Below are 20,298 nucleotides of genomic sequence, written 5' to 3'. Positions count from 1 at the left end.
TAGAGTGATGGATGGATGGAATAAATGGATGGATGGAATGATAGATGGATGGATTGATGGATAAATTGATGGAGCGATGGATGGATGGATGTTTAGAGTGATGAATGGAGTGATAAATGAATTGATGTAATGACGGATGGATGGAATAATAGATGGATTGATAGATAATAGATGGAAGGAGTGATGGATGGATGAATGGAGTGATAGATGGATGGATGGGTGGATGGATGGATAGATGGATGGAGTGATAAATTGATGGATGGATGGATGGATGGATGGATGGATGGATGGATGGATGAATGGAGTGATAGATAGAAGGATAAATGGTTGGATGGATTTAATGATAAATTGACGTAATGATGGAGGAATGGATGGATGGATCGAGTGATAAATAGATGGCATAATAAATGGATGGTTGGATTGATGGAGTGATAGATGGATTGAATGATAGATGGATGGATGGATGGATGGATGGATGGATGGATGGATGGATGGATGGATGGATAGATGGATGGAATGATAAATGAATAGATGGATTGGAGTAAAGGATAGATTGAATGATGGATGGATTGATGTATGGATGGATAGTGGGATGGATGGATGGATGGAATGAAAAGTGGATGGATGGATGAATGGATGGATGGATGGATGGATGGAATGATGGAATGATGGATAGATGGAAAGATAAATAGATTGAATGATAAATGGATGGAGGATGGTTGGAGTGATAGATGGATTGAAGGATGGATGGATGGATGGATGGATGGATGGATGGATGGAAAGGTGGATGGATGGATAAATGGAGTGATAAATGAATGGATGGATCGATGGATGAAATGATGAATGGATGGATGAACGGATGGATGGAGTGATAAATAGATTGTTGGATGGAAAGATTGATGGAATGATGGATGGATGGATGGATGGATGGAATGATAAATGGATGGATGGATGGAATGATAGATGGATGAATGGAATAATTGATGGATGGAAAGAAAGAAAGAAAGAAAGAAAGAAAGAAAGAAAGAAAGAAAGAAAGAAAGGTAGATTTGTTACCCGATTTGTCGACAAAAGAGTTGCAGATTCATTCCTTGGCAATTGGTGCGTCCTACACTGAATCTTTTTCTCTTCGCACACAAAGACGTCTGTTTCTTTCTCATTTTGATGCTTGTGGGACGTCTGTTTCTTTCTCATTTTGATGCTTGTGGGTTAAATTTTGGCGCTGAAGTGACCAAGATGTAACCAAAGAATACTGTAGTTTTTCAAAATGAAATATTTTTCAAAATAAAAGATTGTTTAGACTCAGATAATAAATAAAATGATAATAATTATTATTATTATTTTTTTTTTGTGAGGCCCTCACAAAAAGGTCTGGTAGTCGGGCACCATTGAACTACAGTATTATTATAAAATGTTTACACACTCCAGTGTACACACCAATACTTCAGTGACCTGCAACACTAATGTACAAAGGCTGTAATATTTGGATCATACATGCACTAACAGCAGAACTTCTGACTACCATCAGTACCAAGCGGTTCTGCAATTTGGCAGCTAAGGTGAGTTGGCTCCGAAATGCTTCATTTGAGGAACCACTATCTCCCTAGTCATTGTCTGAGTCTGGAGGCCTGCATCAGACTGACAGCGCTGCACAAATATACTCATCCGCGCGTCCACAACTGGCGTGCTTGCGTGAACGTGTGCATTTTTATGAGCGGGATCTGGCAGTCACCCAGCATTTTTGTCTTGGTTGATACAGAAATTGTTCTGCCTGCGGTACACATCTAGTCGAATGAGGGAACACACAGTTCCTGGCTGTCCTTTCCAATTGGCAGTCTCCGTACTGTTCTGTGACTGATAAGAGGATAGTGTAAATAAAACTGTACAGCACAGCTCGTTACCGCTAAAGGAAACGGGAGAGCATGCTGTCTTTACTCATTGTTCTGACGGCACTGTTTTTCCTTTTTATATGGATTTTTTTTTTGCCTTTTTTTTTTTTGGTACTGAGTGTGCTGTCTTATATAACGCATTTGTGTAGGCTCACCGAACAGCAAGGGTATGTTTTTGTTTGCGCTGTATTTGTCTACTCATGTTCCCGCTTCCGAGCGACAAGGGGAGGGAGGCGTCTGATCAGAGCGTGTGATGAGAATCCACCTTTATAGCATTAGACAATGTGCTTGTTCACAGGTCTTTCCATTACAGCTGTGCTCTAGTATCACTCTCTTCAGGGACTCATCAACAAAGGCAGTGCGGCTCCACTGCTGGGTAATCTGACGCTGGATGTTTGCTGCAGCTCCCATAAAGGCTCCGCTTGCACTCGCATCATTTTATTCATGCTTGTGCGGCCGAGGCAAACATGACCGACTGAGGCGGCTGAAACTGTAAATCCCAGGGTTTCGCTTGTGTTCATAGGAGGGAAGTGAAAAAGGAACGGGCACGTGGCACCTCTCCTCTACTTATTGGGAGCCACAGTTGTGTAAGGGCCCATTATGTCAGGTTCACCATTGCTGTGGCAACTCCAAGAGAAGGAGTGAGGAAGTGGGAGTTTCTAGAGAGCGATTCTTTTATAGCCAGTTTTTTTTTTCTTCAATGTTGTTGTTTCTTTTTTGCTGGAGAGGCAGTTATTTCTAGCACTGGTCTTCCTTTCCCTTTTTATTTAGGTGGGAAGGGGTTTAAAAGTGGGTTATGAGCACTGCCAAATCTGAGGGAGGTGTTTTTCTTTCACACTGTTTTTTTTTTTTCTTCTTTTTGCCGTGCTTAACAGGAAAGTTGCTATTGATCAAAGGGAGAGGCTAGAATTTATCACTTTAATTCCATGACTTTTGCCGGCTCTGGAAGCTCACTCCTGCTGGGTGGCTGGATGTGTCACCCCCTGTGAGATAATGACCTGCTTCAATAAGCTGCCGTTTATGTTGTGGGGTGGGTTTTAAGGTCTGCCTTCTCCCTCTCTGCCACTTAAGGTGGTGATCAATGTCCCGCTGGTCCTCCATCTCAAGCTACTTAAGTTCCAGGAACTTCCTGCTCCACGGCCAGATGTGATACCTGCTCAACACTAGCACTGGCCAATATCTGTCTCTCTGTCTTATATCAATCTATCTATCTATCTATCTATCTATCTATCTATCTATCTATCTATCTATCTATCTATCTATCTATCTATCTATCTATCTATCTGTCTGTCTGTCTGTCTGTCTGTCTGTCTGTCTGTCTGTCTGTCTGTCTGTCTGTCTGTCTGTCTGTCTGTCTGTCTGTCTGTCTGTCTGTCTGTCTGTCTGTCTGTCTGTCTGTCTGTCTGTCTGTCTGTCTGTCTGTCTGTCTGTCCATCTGTCCGTCCGTCCGTCCATTGTTCTATCATTCTGTCTGTCTGTCTGTCATTATTTCTGTCTATCTAAAGTTCTATCATTTTATTTATTGTTTTATATCGTTCTGTCTATTTTTATTTGTTTTTAATGTCATTGTCTAATGTTCTCTCATTCTTTCTAACCATCTGTTTTATATATCTATCATTGCACTATTCTGTTTATAATTCAGTCATGTTGTCCATCTCTTGGCAATCTATAGTTTTTTTTATTATTATTATTTAAACCATATAATTTTATCTATTTTATGAATCTACTATTTTATTCATCCACTATCTGTTATTTGTCTTTCAATTAAATGTTTTACTTCCATAATTTAAATTTGCAGTTAAGTTCTTATCTAATTTTAAGCAAGGTTGTCCATCTTGGTCTTGACTGAAATGTGGAACCACCCAAGCAGGATTGCTTGACTCTGCTATAGAGAGACACAGTTTAAACTTTTTGGAGAGTTTGGGAGTTAAAGTGATTCATTTTTGTTGCTCTCATCTATTGACTATGAATACACCAAAAGTTAGCAGTTTATCTGTGCTAATTTCTGATTATCTGCAACATTCAGTGGTATAATGTGACCACTGGTAATGGTGATGTTTGATTTCTTGATCTGTTTAGAGGAACTTGTTTGTGCCAAATGTAAAAGTTTTTGCTGAGTGGCATCATCTGCAAAAAAAAAAAAAGAAACGACTGTTTCCCACTGCCTGAGAGTACAGTATGTTTTGTAACTTAACACTGGTTGTGAAATGGACTTTAGCATGTTTTTTTTTTTTTATCTGAGCTCAGACTTCCTGTTGAACTTATGAAGGTGGTAAGATTTAGACACAACACAGTAAAGTGACAGATTTGTTATACATTAAAAAAAAGACAGTGTAAATGCAGTAATGTTTACGGTTTCTTAATTCTAATTTCTGGATCAGATGGTGAATTGGCATCCTGTGGTCTTGCAGTTCCTCTTAATGGCCTATTGCAACATCTGAACATTCAGATGTCAAATGCATGGCTGGCTTTTATTTTCTTTTTAGGCTTTTGTTTGACAGCGTTTGTGTGATTTTTAGTTCAAGTGTGCCTTGAATGCTAAATCCCTGTTATGATGCATGGCTTACACTGAACGGTGCACAGAAGATCAGCGTTTGGCATACATATCCTCGGAAACACATTGTAAACACTGTTTTTGCCAGCAAGTTTCATTTGAAGTGAATCCAGCAGACTTCTAACTAACAAGCCCCAAATCGTTTTAACTATTTCTGGGATTGGGAAAAGAGATATGACACCATGCACAACCTGAAGACCCACAGAAGGATGTAGATTGAATAATTTTAGCTTTGTTTTTTTTTCTGTTTGTGTCTTGTAGCTGGTGAGAAAGCCATCGTCTGTGACCAGTGTGGAGCTCAGTTCCAGAAAGAAGATGCTCTGGAGGCCCACCGGCAGATCCACACAGGTGTGAAACAAACACTGATGCACACATCAAACACACTCAAATGTCCTATATTCAGTTGTGCATTTAGATTTGTCTTTTCATGTGCTGGTCCAGATTCTAAATGAAAGTGATTCATATTTTGTTTGCATTTTATATGTGTTCAGAGGTTGGTCTGTTTTGATTATAGTGTATTTTGAAAAGGGAATATTAATATATCTAGTTTGAATATCGTCAATCTGTTGTTTTTTAATCAATTTACAAATGGGAAATGTTGAATATATTGCTTGTGATTATATATTTAGCATGTTGGCAAATGAGAGCTTGACTAATTATGTATTGTTTTGTGTGAGACTATATAACAATTAATCAGGTTCATATTTTGCTACAAGATAAATATAAGAATATTTTTGGTCCCACTTTATATAAGGTTGCCTTATCTATTATGTATTTACACTAAACTTAATCATTTGTTACAATGTACTTATTGTGTAAACACAGGTTATTACATTGTACTTATCATTGATTAAATTCCTGCATGCAATTGCATCTGTAATTACATTTGTATTTACACTGCTGTCTTGAGTGACCTTAGCTCACTCTTAAACTTACCCATACCTCCAAACCTGTTCCTAAGCCTACCCATATCTCACCTTGAGATTACAAGAAGCGTTTTTTAATGCATTATAAACAGAGTAAGTACATTGTATCTATATTTTGATGCAAATACATAGTAGTTAAGGCCACCTAATATAAAGTGGGACCATATTTTTAAATAAATATATAATAAATTACATAAATACATGAATGGAAAATCAAAAATCGCGTGTGTGCGTGCGTGTGTGTGTGCGTGTGCGTGTGCGTGTGCGCACGCACTCAGAGATGTGTGTCTGTGGTCCTTTACTGACTTGACGGGTGCAGAGAAGTGCCAAACAGCTGAGTGTGTCTGTCTTGTCACAAAATGCAGCTAAATGTCCTTCACAATGGTAATAGTTTAATAACGTCATTTAAATGTCTGTACTGCATTTCAATAATGCGACTGATTAGCGTCTAGTGCCATTCCATCGTATGTTATGTGCCGTGGTTAATGTGTGTGGCTGCAGTTATAGCAGCCTTTGCTTTTGCACGCGGCAACCCTTGAACTCTGATGAAGAAAAAATTGGCTGTGTCACACTCACCCACCCCAAACCAGTGACGCACAACTCCGAGGCCAGCCTTTCAGGTGTGTGCAAAGCAATCTCCAGTGCTAAATTCACCCTCACGCTCCATCATAACATCACAACTCACTAGAAAACGTTTCACCACAACGAGAAATCTCACGTGTGTGATCTCGTATCCCGAGATTTCATCACATCCCTAATAAATACAATATTTTATACATATAATACATACAAAAAATGCTAATTTTGGTTTTATAGTTTTAGTTATATATTATAACCCGGCATTTAGGAACTGTTTTATCTGTAGCTTAGTGTTTAGTGCGCGTGCTTTCTAAAATATCTTTTAAATAATTGATTTATATTTACAGAGCAAGTAACGCAATACACAGTCTAAATCAAATTGTATCTCGTTTGGGTTCTAGGAAGTAAGGTTAGCTTGTATCTGTTTACTGGTGAAGCATAGTAAACAATCAGCTGCTTCGGTTATTTATAAACGCATAAAGCTTCGGTGACAATCATGTGTTTGAGGAGTTTAGTCCAGTCACTTCTCTAGGACACATGATGACACATGAACATTTACTGGAAGAAGTGAAAGGCAAACCACCCCAGCAGGTATGGGGTAAAGCTGGCAAGCATCCCCGACAATTACGCACATGCATGCCTGCTTGACATTCTATGCAGACCCATTTTTGGCTTTGGGAAACAGGGCAGCCATGGTCAGGCATGGTTGGATCTGTTTGTTTATTAGGTGCCCTCAAAACAATGTTGTGGTCGGCCAGGAAAACCTCCAGTTTCTCCCTCTGTTTACATCCTTATGTACTCAAACACAGAAATTAGAATTATAGCATACATATAAATTGTTACTCTAGAGAAACTAAGATTTTTTTTTTCCTAGTGGTCTCAACAAATATATTTTCTCTCATAGCTTTATATACACTACTGTTCTAAAGTTTGGGGCAAGGGTACTCAAGTTCTCAAAAACATTAAGCAACACTACAATTTTCAACATAAACTGAAATGCAATGCAATAAAAAGCAGCAAATGTGCATATTGTACTGATTTCTGAAAGATTTATTGACGGAAAATTTATCATCACAGGAATAAATCATATTTTAGACACATTAATTGTTATTAGTTAGGTATTATGAATAGTCATATTTCTCAGGTAGTCTTTTTACTATATTTTTTATTAAAAAAAAAATGCAGTCTTGAGTAAAAGCACCAGAAATTTGTGGAAATTAGGTCAAGCTTGGTTTGATCTCTTTGTATATTAGGTGCCTTCAAAACAATGTAAGAACTCCTCTCAGGTTTCCGTTTACATTCTTGATGGCAACCCGAGTGGGGTATGTGCTCGTGTGCCTGACCCTGATATGATGACCTCTGTCCCGATGCATGTGGTCCTCGGTACACTGCCATACTGTGACTCCTCACTTTCCAGACAGCACTCGCTATCTGCCCTTGGGAGAATGTTCTAGCACAAATGTGTCTCGCACTCCACAGCCTAACAGTCTGGCTTGCTTAGATCACTCTGGGTATAGAAAGCGCCGTTAATGCATTGCGGTTGTGACTGTGTGCCCATTTTGTGTTTCGCTGAAGCATTCATCCCACCCATGTGGCCTTGAACCACCTTCAGGAGGTGCTTGAGATTGACATGCTTAAAATGTGCAGTCAATAGTTCAGAGTGTTGAATTAAACCTTTTATAAGTAAGTGGACACACTTGAACGAAGGTTTGTCGAATGGTTGTCAGAATGACATGAGTCAGTGTTCAAAATTCACATCCTTAATCACTGTTGTAAACCGAAATGGCTTTAGGTCTCAGCATCAACTGTGATTTGGATGGATGTGTAGAGAATGTGAAGGCTTCAAACGATCGTGCAGTAGTCAATTGTCAAACTTTTTACTTTAATGTACATTCGGAGATTCTGGAATAAAACACCTAAATTCTAAATTTCTCTGAATTTATTAGGTGTGGATTTAAGTTAAATGCCAGTAGATTTCATTTGTAAAAGTGGAATTTAAAAAAGTACCTAAAAAACATGAAAAATTATACAAAACAATAATAATATTTTACAATAATAACAAACATATCAGCAAGACAATGATCCAAAAGATTTTTATCAACACCAGATTTTTTTATATGGTACTACACTATACCTCTTGGATAATTTAACCAAAAAAATAAAAAATAAACAACAACTGTAATTAAATAATCTAAACAATAAAATCATAAAGTCACGTTGTTGGCACGTTTACTAAATCAATCACTCAGTCAGGATTTTTTGTTGATTTATGGGAAAAATTTACACTTGCCTAAACCCATTCACACCAGGGGCGAAAACTATAATCCTGCTGCTGCAAAAAAAAAAAAAAAAAAATTAAAATAAATAAATATAAATTAATTAATTATAATTAATTAATTAATTTTAGTGTGTGTGTGTGTGTGTGTGTGTGTGTGTGTGTGTGTGTGTGTGTGTGTGTGTGTGTGTGTGTGTGTGTGTGTGTGTGTGTGTGTGTGTGTGTGTGTGTGTGTGTGTGTGTGTGTGTGTGTGTGTGTGTGTGTGTGTATAGTGAAATTTTCACTAGTAGATGTTGATAACTAAAGAAATACATATTTGCATATATGCAAAGAAAACAAACCTATTGTAAATTATTGTATTGTATTGTAAATTAATATCACCTGATTCAGTTCAGCATCTATATTAGCAGAAAGATAAAAATGAAACCAGGGTGGACATTTCAGCAAGACAAGGATCCAAAACACAGCCAAGGTAACTCTCAAATGCTTTCAGAGAAAGAAAATCAAGCTGTAGAATGGCCTAGTCAATCACCTGATTACAATCCAATAGAAAACCTTAAATAAAGATCAGATTTGATAGACAAGACCCACAGAATTATCACAATTTTTACACTGATGAAGTCTGTGAAAAACTCACACCTGAGCAAGGCATGTGATTTCATTCTCCACATGAGAGTTGTCTTTAAGCGGACATTTTCCCTTATTGTAGTTCAAATAGTCTAAATCACAACTGTGTCAGTATTATCACTAATGAAAAATATTGTAGGCATGTCATCTATATATTAAAAAACCTTAACAACTTACCAGAACTCGGAAAACGGCACTGCAAGATTACATGAACAGTTGAACATTTTCAATATTTATTTGATTAGCGTTTTTGCTACTGAAACAATTGCTGCTATTTAAACAACTATTACTTCTTAATGGTAATCTAAAGATGGTCTTTAGTAAACTTAATTGCTATTGAAACGCACTAAATTGAGCAGTATTCACTTTCTTGCAGAATCACAGTGAATATATGATGAATATCCTGTCCTGGCCTTGGAGCTGCTTGGGTGCACTTTGTGTTGTTTGACAGACATGCGTAAAAGGCTTGCCGTGCCCTCGCTGACTGGGCCTCCCGAGAGCCTTGACCAATATGGGGCCCGTTGTAAATAGGGGTTAAACAGGGCTAACGATCAGAAAAAGGCGTACCAGTGGAAAAGCCTGGCTAAATATAGATTTGGAGTCTGGAGTAAAAAAAAATGGGCAGTGAAACTTGTCTTCCTGCCAGGGACCTGAACAGCAGTGAGGCCAGCCTCCCCTGTGGCTACCAGGCTTATATTTTAAATGTGCTATAACGCATGGCTAGTTTGATACGCTGGCTTTTTTTCCCACAATCCCTCAATATGCTCACCCATATGCTTCATTTTCACAGCCTAGATAGACTTGAAGAGGGTTATAGGGAGTTTTTATGTCTGCGGATTCATGTTTTTTTTTTTTTTCCTGAACACTAGCCATGACACGCAAGCGTCCATGTTTTGCTACGCACCGAGGGTGGTTTCTGAAGCTTTCTCAGAGATGGTGTAAAGGCCACAACAGGAAATGTTTACATTTCACCTTGTTATCTCCCACTGTTAGTAAGATCACAGTGACAAGCCAGCTTCCAAAGCCCTGATACGAAGCCAAGTCTGATTTTACTCCTGCTTACGTTATGCTAACAGTGTTATTTAACAAGCCCAAAACCACATCTCTGCCCCCACACCAGCCCTAGTGGATGTGTAACTCGCTAGTTGTGCCCTCTTTATAAATAGTTAACAGCTGTTGGCATGGTGGTGGTGTTTACAGTGGACAAAGTTTTCTTGTCGTTGTAAACATCCAGGTCTCAGTTTTCAAGTTGGCAGCTTGTCTGGCAAAAGGCTGAAGTTCAGGGAGCAGCGGTCATTTCCTGTAACGCTATCAGGAGAATTGCCGATGACCAAACAAAAGCCATTCATGGAAAAATCAGATGCCGCACTGATTGAATATCATGGCAATAACAAAACGGCAACAAAATTAGGAACAATGGAATGAGTCCTGACTGATAGAATATTGAATTTGTTTCATTTTGCCTATTAAAGAGAAAGACAGATTTTTCCACCCACCTGTATGTACTGTAGTGTGTATGTGTTTATTTTTGCTCCTCTCAAAGGCACCAGAGACACTTCATGTACAGTATGAGTAGCATGCTTGTGTATTTGGTTTTATATATTTAAATTAATTATTTATAATTAAGAAGTGTAAAAAATAATAATTTTTTCTTTAATTTTCTCAACCTCGGGCTAGAAAATTATTATTTTTTTCAGTAGAATAGTTTTGGTCATTCATAAAATGCAATTGAATGGCTGCTGATATTTTGAGAGTAAAAGAAAAAAAAGACTAATAATCTTTGCTCAGGACAATATAATGTGAAACAATTTTGCATGTTGTATTGACATTTGCATGTAGTGTTGTTTATACAAATTGTATTTTGTATCACACATCACTTCAGGAGGCTTGAATTAATTTAGCTAAACTGCGACATGGTCATCGTCCGGAAGTATTACAAACGATCCATAAGTTTTTCCCTCTCTCTTTTTGTTTAAAACTGTTTGTAAAGCGCTGTCAACAAATATTTTTCCTCCACATCCCATAACGCACAGTGCATAGGACTATGGCAGCTGGATTAGTCGATAAAGGCGCAGTACTTTTTGCAGTTAGGTCTGTACTAGTTTGGATTATGTTCTCACCACAAACGAACCACTCCAGGGTTAGTTTAAAAGCGTACGCTTTTTTTGTTCCATTTTTGGTGCACTCGAGTGCGATTGCTACATTCACACCTGCCCAAACAACTGCACCAAGAGGGAAGACGAACTCTACTGCGATTCAGCCGAACTAAATAGGGCAGGTGGGAAAACTCCCTTAAATGTTTCATGGTCACCCATAAATATATACACTAGATATCGCATACAGGCCCTGGGAATTTTTTTTTACTTTTTTGTTTGTTACGAACTTTTGTTCTGATCAAGTATTGATAATGCAGTCTCTTACTGCCCTGACAATAAAGTAAAGGAGCAGTAAGTTGCACAAACTTCTAGGCTTATGGTAGTTTTGTTGAATAAAATCAGCAAACAATGTAAACTAAATATGTCAACAAGATGCTGCAGTGATGCGTAGCGGTGAACAAGTCATTCATAATGGGGATTCATTCACAAAAGAAGCGCTCCCTCCTTTCGAATTATAAGTGAAAGCAGGAGAGGGGGTGTATTTCAGGTCACGGATCAGATCAAATGTAACAGGGAGGGAGTATAATACATTTCCATGCACACAAAACACACTCTTTGTCGGCAATGCCGGTGCAGTCACTTATGGATGTAGAAAAGTGATTTAAAATGATAATTTTTGTCATTTGAAAAATATTTGCATACTGACCACTGGGAAAACTCTTGATCATAGATATATGTATATATGTCTCTGGCTCTGGATAGTTAGTCCTCCACTGCACCTTGTTCCCATATTCATTTTAAAGAAGCGCTACCCTGTATTAAAATGGCGGCTCTATTGACACATTCTTTCCAATAGACGACAATAGCGTAGGCGACATATAATGTAAATATCTATGATAGTCACCAAATCAAAATGTAAGAATAATTTTTAAAGGCTTGTGTGATAATTTCCATCAAAGCTCTCATTTTAAAGCAAATTAAATGATAAAATTTTTAATTGCAATTGTAATAATATTGCTGATTTTCATGTATTTTTGCCTTGATGAACATAAGTGCTTTCCAATACCAATAATTAAGAATTTTGGAGTCAAGCAGTTGTTCAGTTTGAACAATTGCACATCTAAAATAGAGTTAAAATCCCAGCTAAAAGAACTTTTGTTAACTTGTTTGAGTTTTAAATGGTCCGCACGATTCCTGCCTCATTCCAGACTAACACCGCCACTTCAATGGGTCTCTTTGTAGACACGTCTCACTTCTGTTGATGTCAGAGAAATCAGCTGCTGTGATATGCAGATCGAAAGAAAAGAGGCCTTGTGTACAGCCTGTCGTATTTCAGAGTGATAAATCAGGTTCATTTCGACTAGTTATTCACATGTTGTAATTATTTAGCATTTGATTGCCATTCATGCAGCAACGAACGGCATTAAAAGGCCTGGTAATATACCTAAACTTTACTGTTTGGCTCTTGGAATGACTCTGATCTGTGTTGATGGCATTCCCTGGCGAGGTGTTTGCCGCCTGTGACGTCAGGGGCTTTTAGACAGTTGGAGAGAGGTTGGTTAAGGCGCAGAAATGGTCGCTCGTGTTTGGTGCCAGGACTCTGAGAGAAAAACAACATCATGTGCTGTTGTTGACGCACAGCCCCAGTGCTACTGGAGTCTCAGTTCTGACCTACTTTAAAGGGCAGCCCAATTTGAAGAGACTTCAGCTTCACGATCACTTATCTCAAGGGACCGCAATGAAAAATTCACTCATGAATCCAGCTGAAGAGGCCTTTGTGTGTTTTTGTGCATTTTAAATGAGGAGTATTGACTTTTACAGAGTGTGAAGAGACATGTCTCATTTCAATCTGAAGCACTGATACGATGTCTAGCCGAGAGATGCGCTTTACCCCACACAGTGCTGTATTTGCTGAGACGCTTTGACTGGAAGAGATGAGACGAGGGGGGAAAGTTGTGGTATTTCTGCAGAAGCTGTGAGACTCAGTATCGCGCTTTGACAAAACTATTATGAGGAAACTGACCATAAAGCTCCTGGGTCTCCTCAATCAGATCTTTATCGAGGAATAGGTTAGGCTTTCAGGACTCTTCAGCTTGGCAGTTCGACTGAAAATGATCACTGTCATTATTGGTTTAGCTTTCGCAGATGCTGGTCTAAACGGTGGCCACCTTTAAACTGTCCCGTCAGCTGGCTGCATGTAAATCCAGATATAATAGCAACGGCTCCCCCTTCCCTCTTGATTTCCTCTCGTCCTTTTTAAGTCTTGTGTTACAGGGAAAATATGCAAACCATTTTGGAGAGAGAACAGCGGATTTGCTCGGTGGGAACACGGCGTGACTCCAGTGAACCAGGCCACAGAGGAAGCCAGAAATAGTTTTGACAGAGCGAGAGAAAGGAATAGAGCAACACGGCTGTGTTTTGGCACAGCGAGAAAGAGAAAAGAGTGCTTTTTTGGGTTCCCTCATCCCCCCCCCTCACCACCATCACTTTCTCTCCCAGATCTGAAAATATCCCCGAATAATGTGCCCAAAGGCTTCCACTTTCTCTGTTACTCTGTCAAATGGGGTCGGTGGCACCGGTAAACACAGGTCACGTCATACCCCTCTATTAACTCAATCACATCGCTACTAGTAGAGCGGCTGTTAGGCATTTAGTTAATTGTGACGTAATTAACCTGTCAGTGCGCATTAAAGTTGCACAAGCCAATTCGTATGCATGTGGGCTGGTTTGGGCGTCCTGTTTAATTTCCGCCAAAGCAGTTTTGCTTGCTGTAGTGGCCAGACATGTTAAGCCCATGTAGGCACTTTAAAACAAACACGAAGAGTTATTAGAGTGATGCCAGCATTGTTTGTTTACTTAAAACGTTTGTAAAATATTTGATAATTGTACATAAATATTTGAATAGTTTTACGTTTTAACTTAGAAATGTGTGCACATTTTTTATTTAGTTTTTTATAAAATACTTTATTTCTAATATATGTAGTATGTATAATATTCATATTAATATAGTTTATTTCTTATGTAATGGTAATATTTTAATCTAATCAAATAATTATACACTCTAGCATTCACACACATACACTACAGCCAATTTAGCTTATTCAATTCACCCATATAGCATTTCTTTGGACTGAAGGGTAGCTAGAGCAAATGAGGAAACCCACGCAAACATTGGGAAAGCATGCAAACGCCACACAGAAATGCCAACTGACCTAGCTGGGACTTGAACCAGCGACCTCTTGCTGTCTTGCCACAGTGCCAACCACTGAGCCCATGTGCCACCCCCTGATTTGTACATCCAGTAATAAATTCTAAACATTTTTATAATTGTCTTTTTTTATTTATTTGATGTATCATATGTTAATGTTTTATATGTATTCCTAAAGCATAATATGTTTGAAGCATAATATGTTCAGAGAGTGATCAGTTCAATGTTTAGATGGTTTAATCAATAAAAACAAATAATGCTAAAAATAGTGGCATATGAGTTTCACCATCCTTGCGTTCCTATTAGTGGACTGGTCATTGTGACGTGCGTCGTGAGATTGGTTAATTTTTCAAAAGGAGAAGTCCACCATTTACCAGAAACATATATGTCCCCTACATATATAGCACATATATGTCCCATATATGTCAGAAACATATGTCCATATATATGCCAGAGACATATATGTCCACATACAGTATATGCTAGAAACATGCAGTATATACTACATGTCTAGCACATACAGTATATGCCCTATATATATCAAAAACCTGCATTACCACTTATATACCAGAAACAAATATGACCCATATATGTCAGAAACGTATATGTCCACACATGTCACAAACATGTATGTCCCCTACATGTATAGCACATGTCCCATATATGTCAGAAGCATGACGAAATATGCCAGAAACATATCTGCCCCCTATATGTATAGCACATATGTCCCATATATCTCAGAAACATATGTCTACAAACAGCATATCCCAGAATATATCATACTTATATAGAACATAAGAACATACTTACATTCTCACATAGAACTCGATAGAACATACTTAGTTTTAATAACTCATTTCTAATAACTGATTTCTTTTATCTTTGCTAAACAAATCAGTCAGAATTATTAGCCCCCCTTTGATTTTTTTTTTTTCTTTTTTGAAAGAATTTTCTTTTTTAAGTTATGTTTTACAGAGCTAGGACATTTCCACAGTATGTCTGATAATATTTTTTTTCTTCTGGAGAACGTCTTATTTGTTTTATTTCTGCTAGAATAAAAGCAGTTTTTATTTTTTTAAACCCCATTTTAAGGATAAAATTATTAGCCCCTTTAAGCAGAACAAACGATCATTAAACAATAACTTGCCTAATTATCCTAACCTGCCTAGTTAACCTAATTAACTTAGTTAAGCCTTTAAATGTCACTTTAAGCTGAATAGAAGTGTCTTGAAAAATATCTAGTCAAATATTATTTACCGTCATCATGACAAAGATTAAATAAATCAGTTATTAGAAATGAGTTATTAAAATTATTATGATTAGAAATGTTTTAAAAAAATCTTCTTTTCATTTAACAGAAATTGGGGAAAAATAATAATAATAATAATTCTGACTTCAGCTGTATATGTCCCATAAATTCCAGAAACATATCCACATGAAAATATGAAAACGTCCAAAAACATATATGTCCACTTATATGTCAGAAACATATATATATATATATATATATATATATACATATATATATATATATATATATATACATATATATATATATATACATATATATATATATATATATATATATACATATATATATATATATATATATATACATATATATATATATATATATACATATATATATATATATATATATATATATATATATACATATATATATATATATACATATATATATATATATATACATATATATATATATACATATATATATATATATATATATATATATATATATATATATATATATACATATATATATATATATATATATATACATATATATATATATATATATATATACATATATATATATATATATATATATATATATACATATATATATACATATACATATATATATATATATATATACATATACATATACATATACATATACATATACATATACATATACATATATATATATATATATATATATATATATATATATATATATATATATATATATATATGCCAGAATGTCCACATGTATGTTAGAAATGTATATGTCTTCATATATACCAGAAACATATATGTCCTCTACACAAATAGCACATATATGTCCCAAATATGCCAGAAACATATATGTCCACTTATATGCCAAAACCATATATATCCCAAATAAATAAAAAAGGTCCCACCTTAAACTAATAGCTGCACAATGTTCATAAGAAATGCTCTCAAGGGCATTGTTTTGATCCAAATGTGTTTTTCAGTGCCTTTTTTTGTTTTTGTTTTGTTTTTTGGTTGTTGAGCTTTTAGCTTGTATTGTGGCAGTGTTTGTAGGTAAAGGCTGATGGGGTTGGATCGCTCAGAAACAGCATGGCATCAGAAATGGTGTCCATGTGCCGGTCAGCTGCAGCTGATTAAATGACTATTAGCTGTGCCAGACTCTATCCCCATATCTCATTCTACATCCATTACTGAGCAAGCTGTCCCACTCTCAAGCGGAGGACCCATCTGTCCGAGCCCCGCTGACCGCCTGCACCCAGCCTGGTTACTGTAGGCCTTCATTATCCTCATTGCAGGTTGGCCCATGCACTTGCTATTATTGTAGCAGTCAAGTCACGTCTGAATGATACCAACAAACCTAATTTTACAGTATTTTCAGCAACACCACCAGAATGATAAGAAGCATAAAGCAGATCTTTGTTCCAAAAATGGACTAATTTTATTTCAGCTTAAATCACGTTATTACGATTTCCTTTGCTTTCCATGAACATGATGTCCTCTAGCTGTCTCATACAGTAAAAACATGTGCAGCGCTGGCCTTTCTGTTTTGAGCTGGCAGGGTGAATAACAGGTGACTTTTAAACCGCAAATCATTTGACCCCATGTCAATTTAGCTTTTCAAGCCCCATTCAGAGGGATGTAAGATTTAACCGAAAAGACTGGAAATGATTATCTGAATGTGTTATGTGGGATTTCGCCAGTCCAGCGGAGGCAGCAGCTTAGACCCTGTTTGACGCTTAAATCCTTTCGAGTGGTGTGTGCGTGTATGTGTGTGTCCTTATGCCAGGTCTATTGAACACAAGCTTTTTTTCCCCAATCTCTCCTTCCCCAAAATACAGAGGGCACAAGTGCTTGGACTCTGTATCAGTGACCAAATTAAATCAAGCGCAGACCGGCTTGGCCTCTCTCTTTTTTTTCACAACTAATTTTTTCCCTAGATAGGATCTAAATGAGTTTTCCAGTGGGTGAGATGCTCAGTTGGCTGATAGATACCATGTGCAGACGTGCGGCCAGCACCCAGAAGTAATCATCTGTTGGCAAGAATGTTTAGCCATTAGGCGAAGTATAAATTCCCACAATGAGTTCCACTTTTATCAACTGACTCGATGCGGTGTCGGTGTGAAGGATCCGCTTTGGGCACATAAGCTGGTGGCCTTTTATTTTTTTGCAAAGACCCACCACAGTTGACAGTCTACACCGAAGGTCACCATCCCAGCTTAGTAGTTACAGTGGGGGTAAAGGGGTTTTGTAGCATCTCTGCATGATGGCCGCAGCACGCATTGTTTCTCGATGGAGATTTGACAGCAAATAGTGATGTCTAAATCCGTCTGGCAAGAACCTCGATGAGAGCGAGGCTTTGATGCGATCATTGTGAGGCAAGACAGCCGCACATGTCCAAAGGAAAATAAAAGTTTTGTGGGGAGATTACGGACTCCTGTAGGCCTGGCGATTCACGTGCTGTAAAAGAAGCCAGCAGGAATCTCCCGATCTTGTTCGCCAAACTCGCTCAAGATGGGAAGCCCCTGCCCGCTACAATAAGACTCATCCTGTGTCGAACAAGCATTATCCGCCTCGGTTTTGAATGCTTCGTATCTCTGTGCTAATAACCATAGGCAATTAAATGCCATGGGGGAGGTACAATATAAAAGAGGTGGGAAAAAGGCTCAAGTACAGGAAAATCTTCGGCTATGATAAAAAAAAAACATACTAACACAGACCCTTTGTTGATTGAGTTTCCCACCTTGAAGTATCCCTGTAATGGATTAACCCCTGTCCCACGAGTGGCCTGAATAGATGAGGATTCACTGGAGACGCAACCGAGCTACTTCACAATGGGCCAGTCTTCTTTTGTTCCTTCAGCTTTTCGAGTAAATCCAACCCCCCCAAACCCTGTAATTAGATTTGAGCTGTTTGCAGACATCCCAAAAGTGATCCGTACAAAGCATAAAAAAGTGTACCCTTTAATTTACAGTGCAAATACTTTTCCATTAGCGATGGGGGATTTGGCGGCGTTTGTTCGTCTGAAAAGAGAGAAGGGTTGAAGGGAGGTGGAAGACACTCTTCTGTTACTTAATTGTGAACTCCAAGATTAGTGTGAACACTTCCAACCTTTCACCCCAAACAAAGGAGCGATCAGATCTTGTTGCCTAGTGACACAGTTTTCAGTCTGGCCAAATTAACCAGTGAGCTGGTTCTCGCTACCTGTGCAATTGATGGAGTAGTGAGTGAATGGCTCCATGATGACTTTTACTCCAAGTCTTCATTTCAGGGACAGATCTGCCTTCATATACTCAGTCGGATACTCAGTCATATACTGTTTACTTTTGAATGGCATATAAATGGGTCCTAAAATCAACACTCTCCAAGTGGTGTATACAAGTATATTGTATTAAGAAGTGTATAAATTCTAGGTTTAATTCTAGAGTTGGCTGGTTACCTTTTTATTAGGTCTGGTGTAAGATCTGAAAAGATTGTAAAGTCTGCATTGATATTAAATAGGCAGACCCCTACATTTTTTCACGAATTATTATTATTATTTATTAAATTTAAAATTTATTTATTTATTAATTTATTTATTTTTTGGCCTCAATAAATTTGTGGTGGTAATTCCCAGGCCAGAAAATTTTGCAATATATATATATATATATATATATATATATATATATATATATATATATATATATATATATATATATATATATATATATATATATCTTGCCATATTAGGTAGCCTACTATGTTAGGGGTGCAATCTGACACAATGACACAAATCATAAAAGTAAAGCTTCTTTAATTTGGTCTCTTGTCAAAACAAGATTTAAAACTGATCTAAAACGTAAGCCAGAGGCAGTTGTATAACTTATTTTTTATCCACAATCTTGATTTCTCTCTCAGATTCCCCTCCCTGGGGCATCTGACATCATGTACCTCACTCAGGACATGCGTTAGGCTTCCCCTACCGAAATACACCTAAAACACGGATTGCCGTAAAACTCGTCAATGTCAGGGAAGTCTTTTCTCTCATTAACTGCACCAAAAGAGTTTAACGAAATCATTTATTGATTGTACGCACACCATAACACTAAGCCATACATGTAACGCACAAGCAAATAATGTCCTTCAATTTAGCCTTCATCCTTGAGCCAATCTCCATCATTGCAAGCTCCTTGCTTTTCTGTTTGTTCCGTTGCACCATTTGTTAGATGTTTGCTCTCTATTTTATCTGCAGTCTGAAGCATGTCAAACACGCAACCATGATTGTGAGGGCGCAGGTGAGATGTATTTTTCGAGAGACATTCAAATGCATCATGTGTGCTGTATATGCAATGTCTAAGTCATGCAAAACTATTGAAATAAATATAATTTGATGGATTTGGATTTTTTTTTTAGATTTTTTTTTTTTTTGCGATTACTTTGCATTCAAATTATGAATTTTACAGGATCGCAGAAATTTACAACTTTTTATTGATTTTTGCATTGGATTTAGGGATCGCAAAATTTTGAAAAACTAGAAGGTCTAAATAAGTAATCATTGCACATCACACATTTTTTCACACAATAGCTTATGGTAATATATATTTTTTCATAGTTTAATAGCAGCTTGGTTTGCTGTAAATGATCCACAAACTCAGTCTTTAAGTACTGAGAGTCACATCTAACATTTTATTCCCTTTAAAAACCTCTTGACATTTTCCACCAAAACAAAAGCTTTATAGCCATAAAATATATTTTTATTTATTCAGTAAATTAGTACTAGTAGCAGCAGCAGTAGTAATTATTGCATTTATTAATGTATTTGAATTAATTTTATTTGTTAAATGTTGTTTGATTGGTGTAAAATAATATGAATAAATTACCACTGGTAAACTCCTCTCCATTGTGCC

At 37.2% G+C, this 20,298-nt stretch overlaps 1 protein-coding gene across 9 annotated transcripts in view; it reads left to right on the top strand.

Annotated features, from left to right (window-relative positions):
- The window catches only part of zbtb16a (zinc finger and BTB domain containing 16a), a 147,993-nt gene that overhangs the window by 89,558 nt on the left and 38,137 nt on the right, over positions 1–20,298 (top strand). For 6 of the 9 annotated variants that reach the window (XM_087299200.1, XM_087299201.1, XM_087299198.1 and 3 more), the window contains 1 exon segment: positions 4,705–4,791. In XM_087299200.1, coding sequence (XP_087155326.1) covers positions 4,705–4,791 — 87 coding nt within the window. 9 annotated transcript variants of the gene reach the window in all.

Source organism: Danio rerio, chromosome 21 (genome assembly GCF_052040795.2).
Source record: "Danio rerio strain M-AB ecotype USA chromosome 21, GRCz13ab, whole genome shotgun sequence".
NCBI classification, from domain to species: domain Eukaryota; kingdom Metazoa; phylum Chordata; class Actinopteri; order Cypriniformes; family Danionidae; genus Danio; species Danio rerio.
The sequence above is the reverse complement of the archived record's forward strand: the minus strand, read 5'-3'. Positions and strand labels throughout refer to the sequence as shown.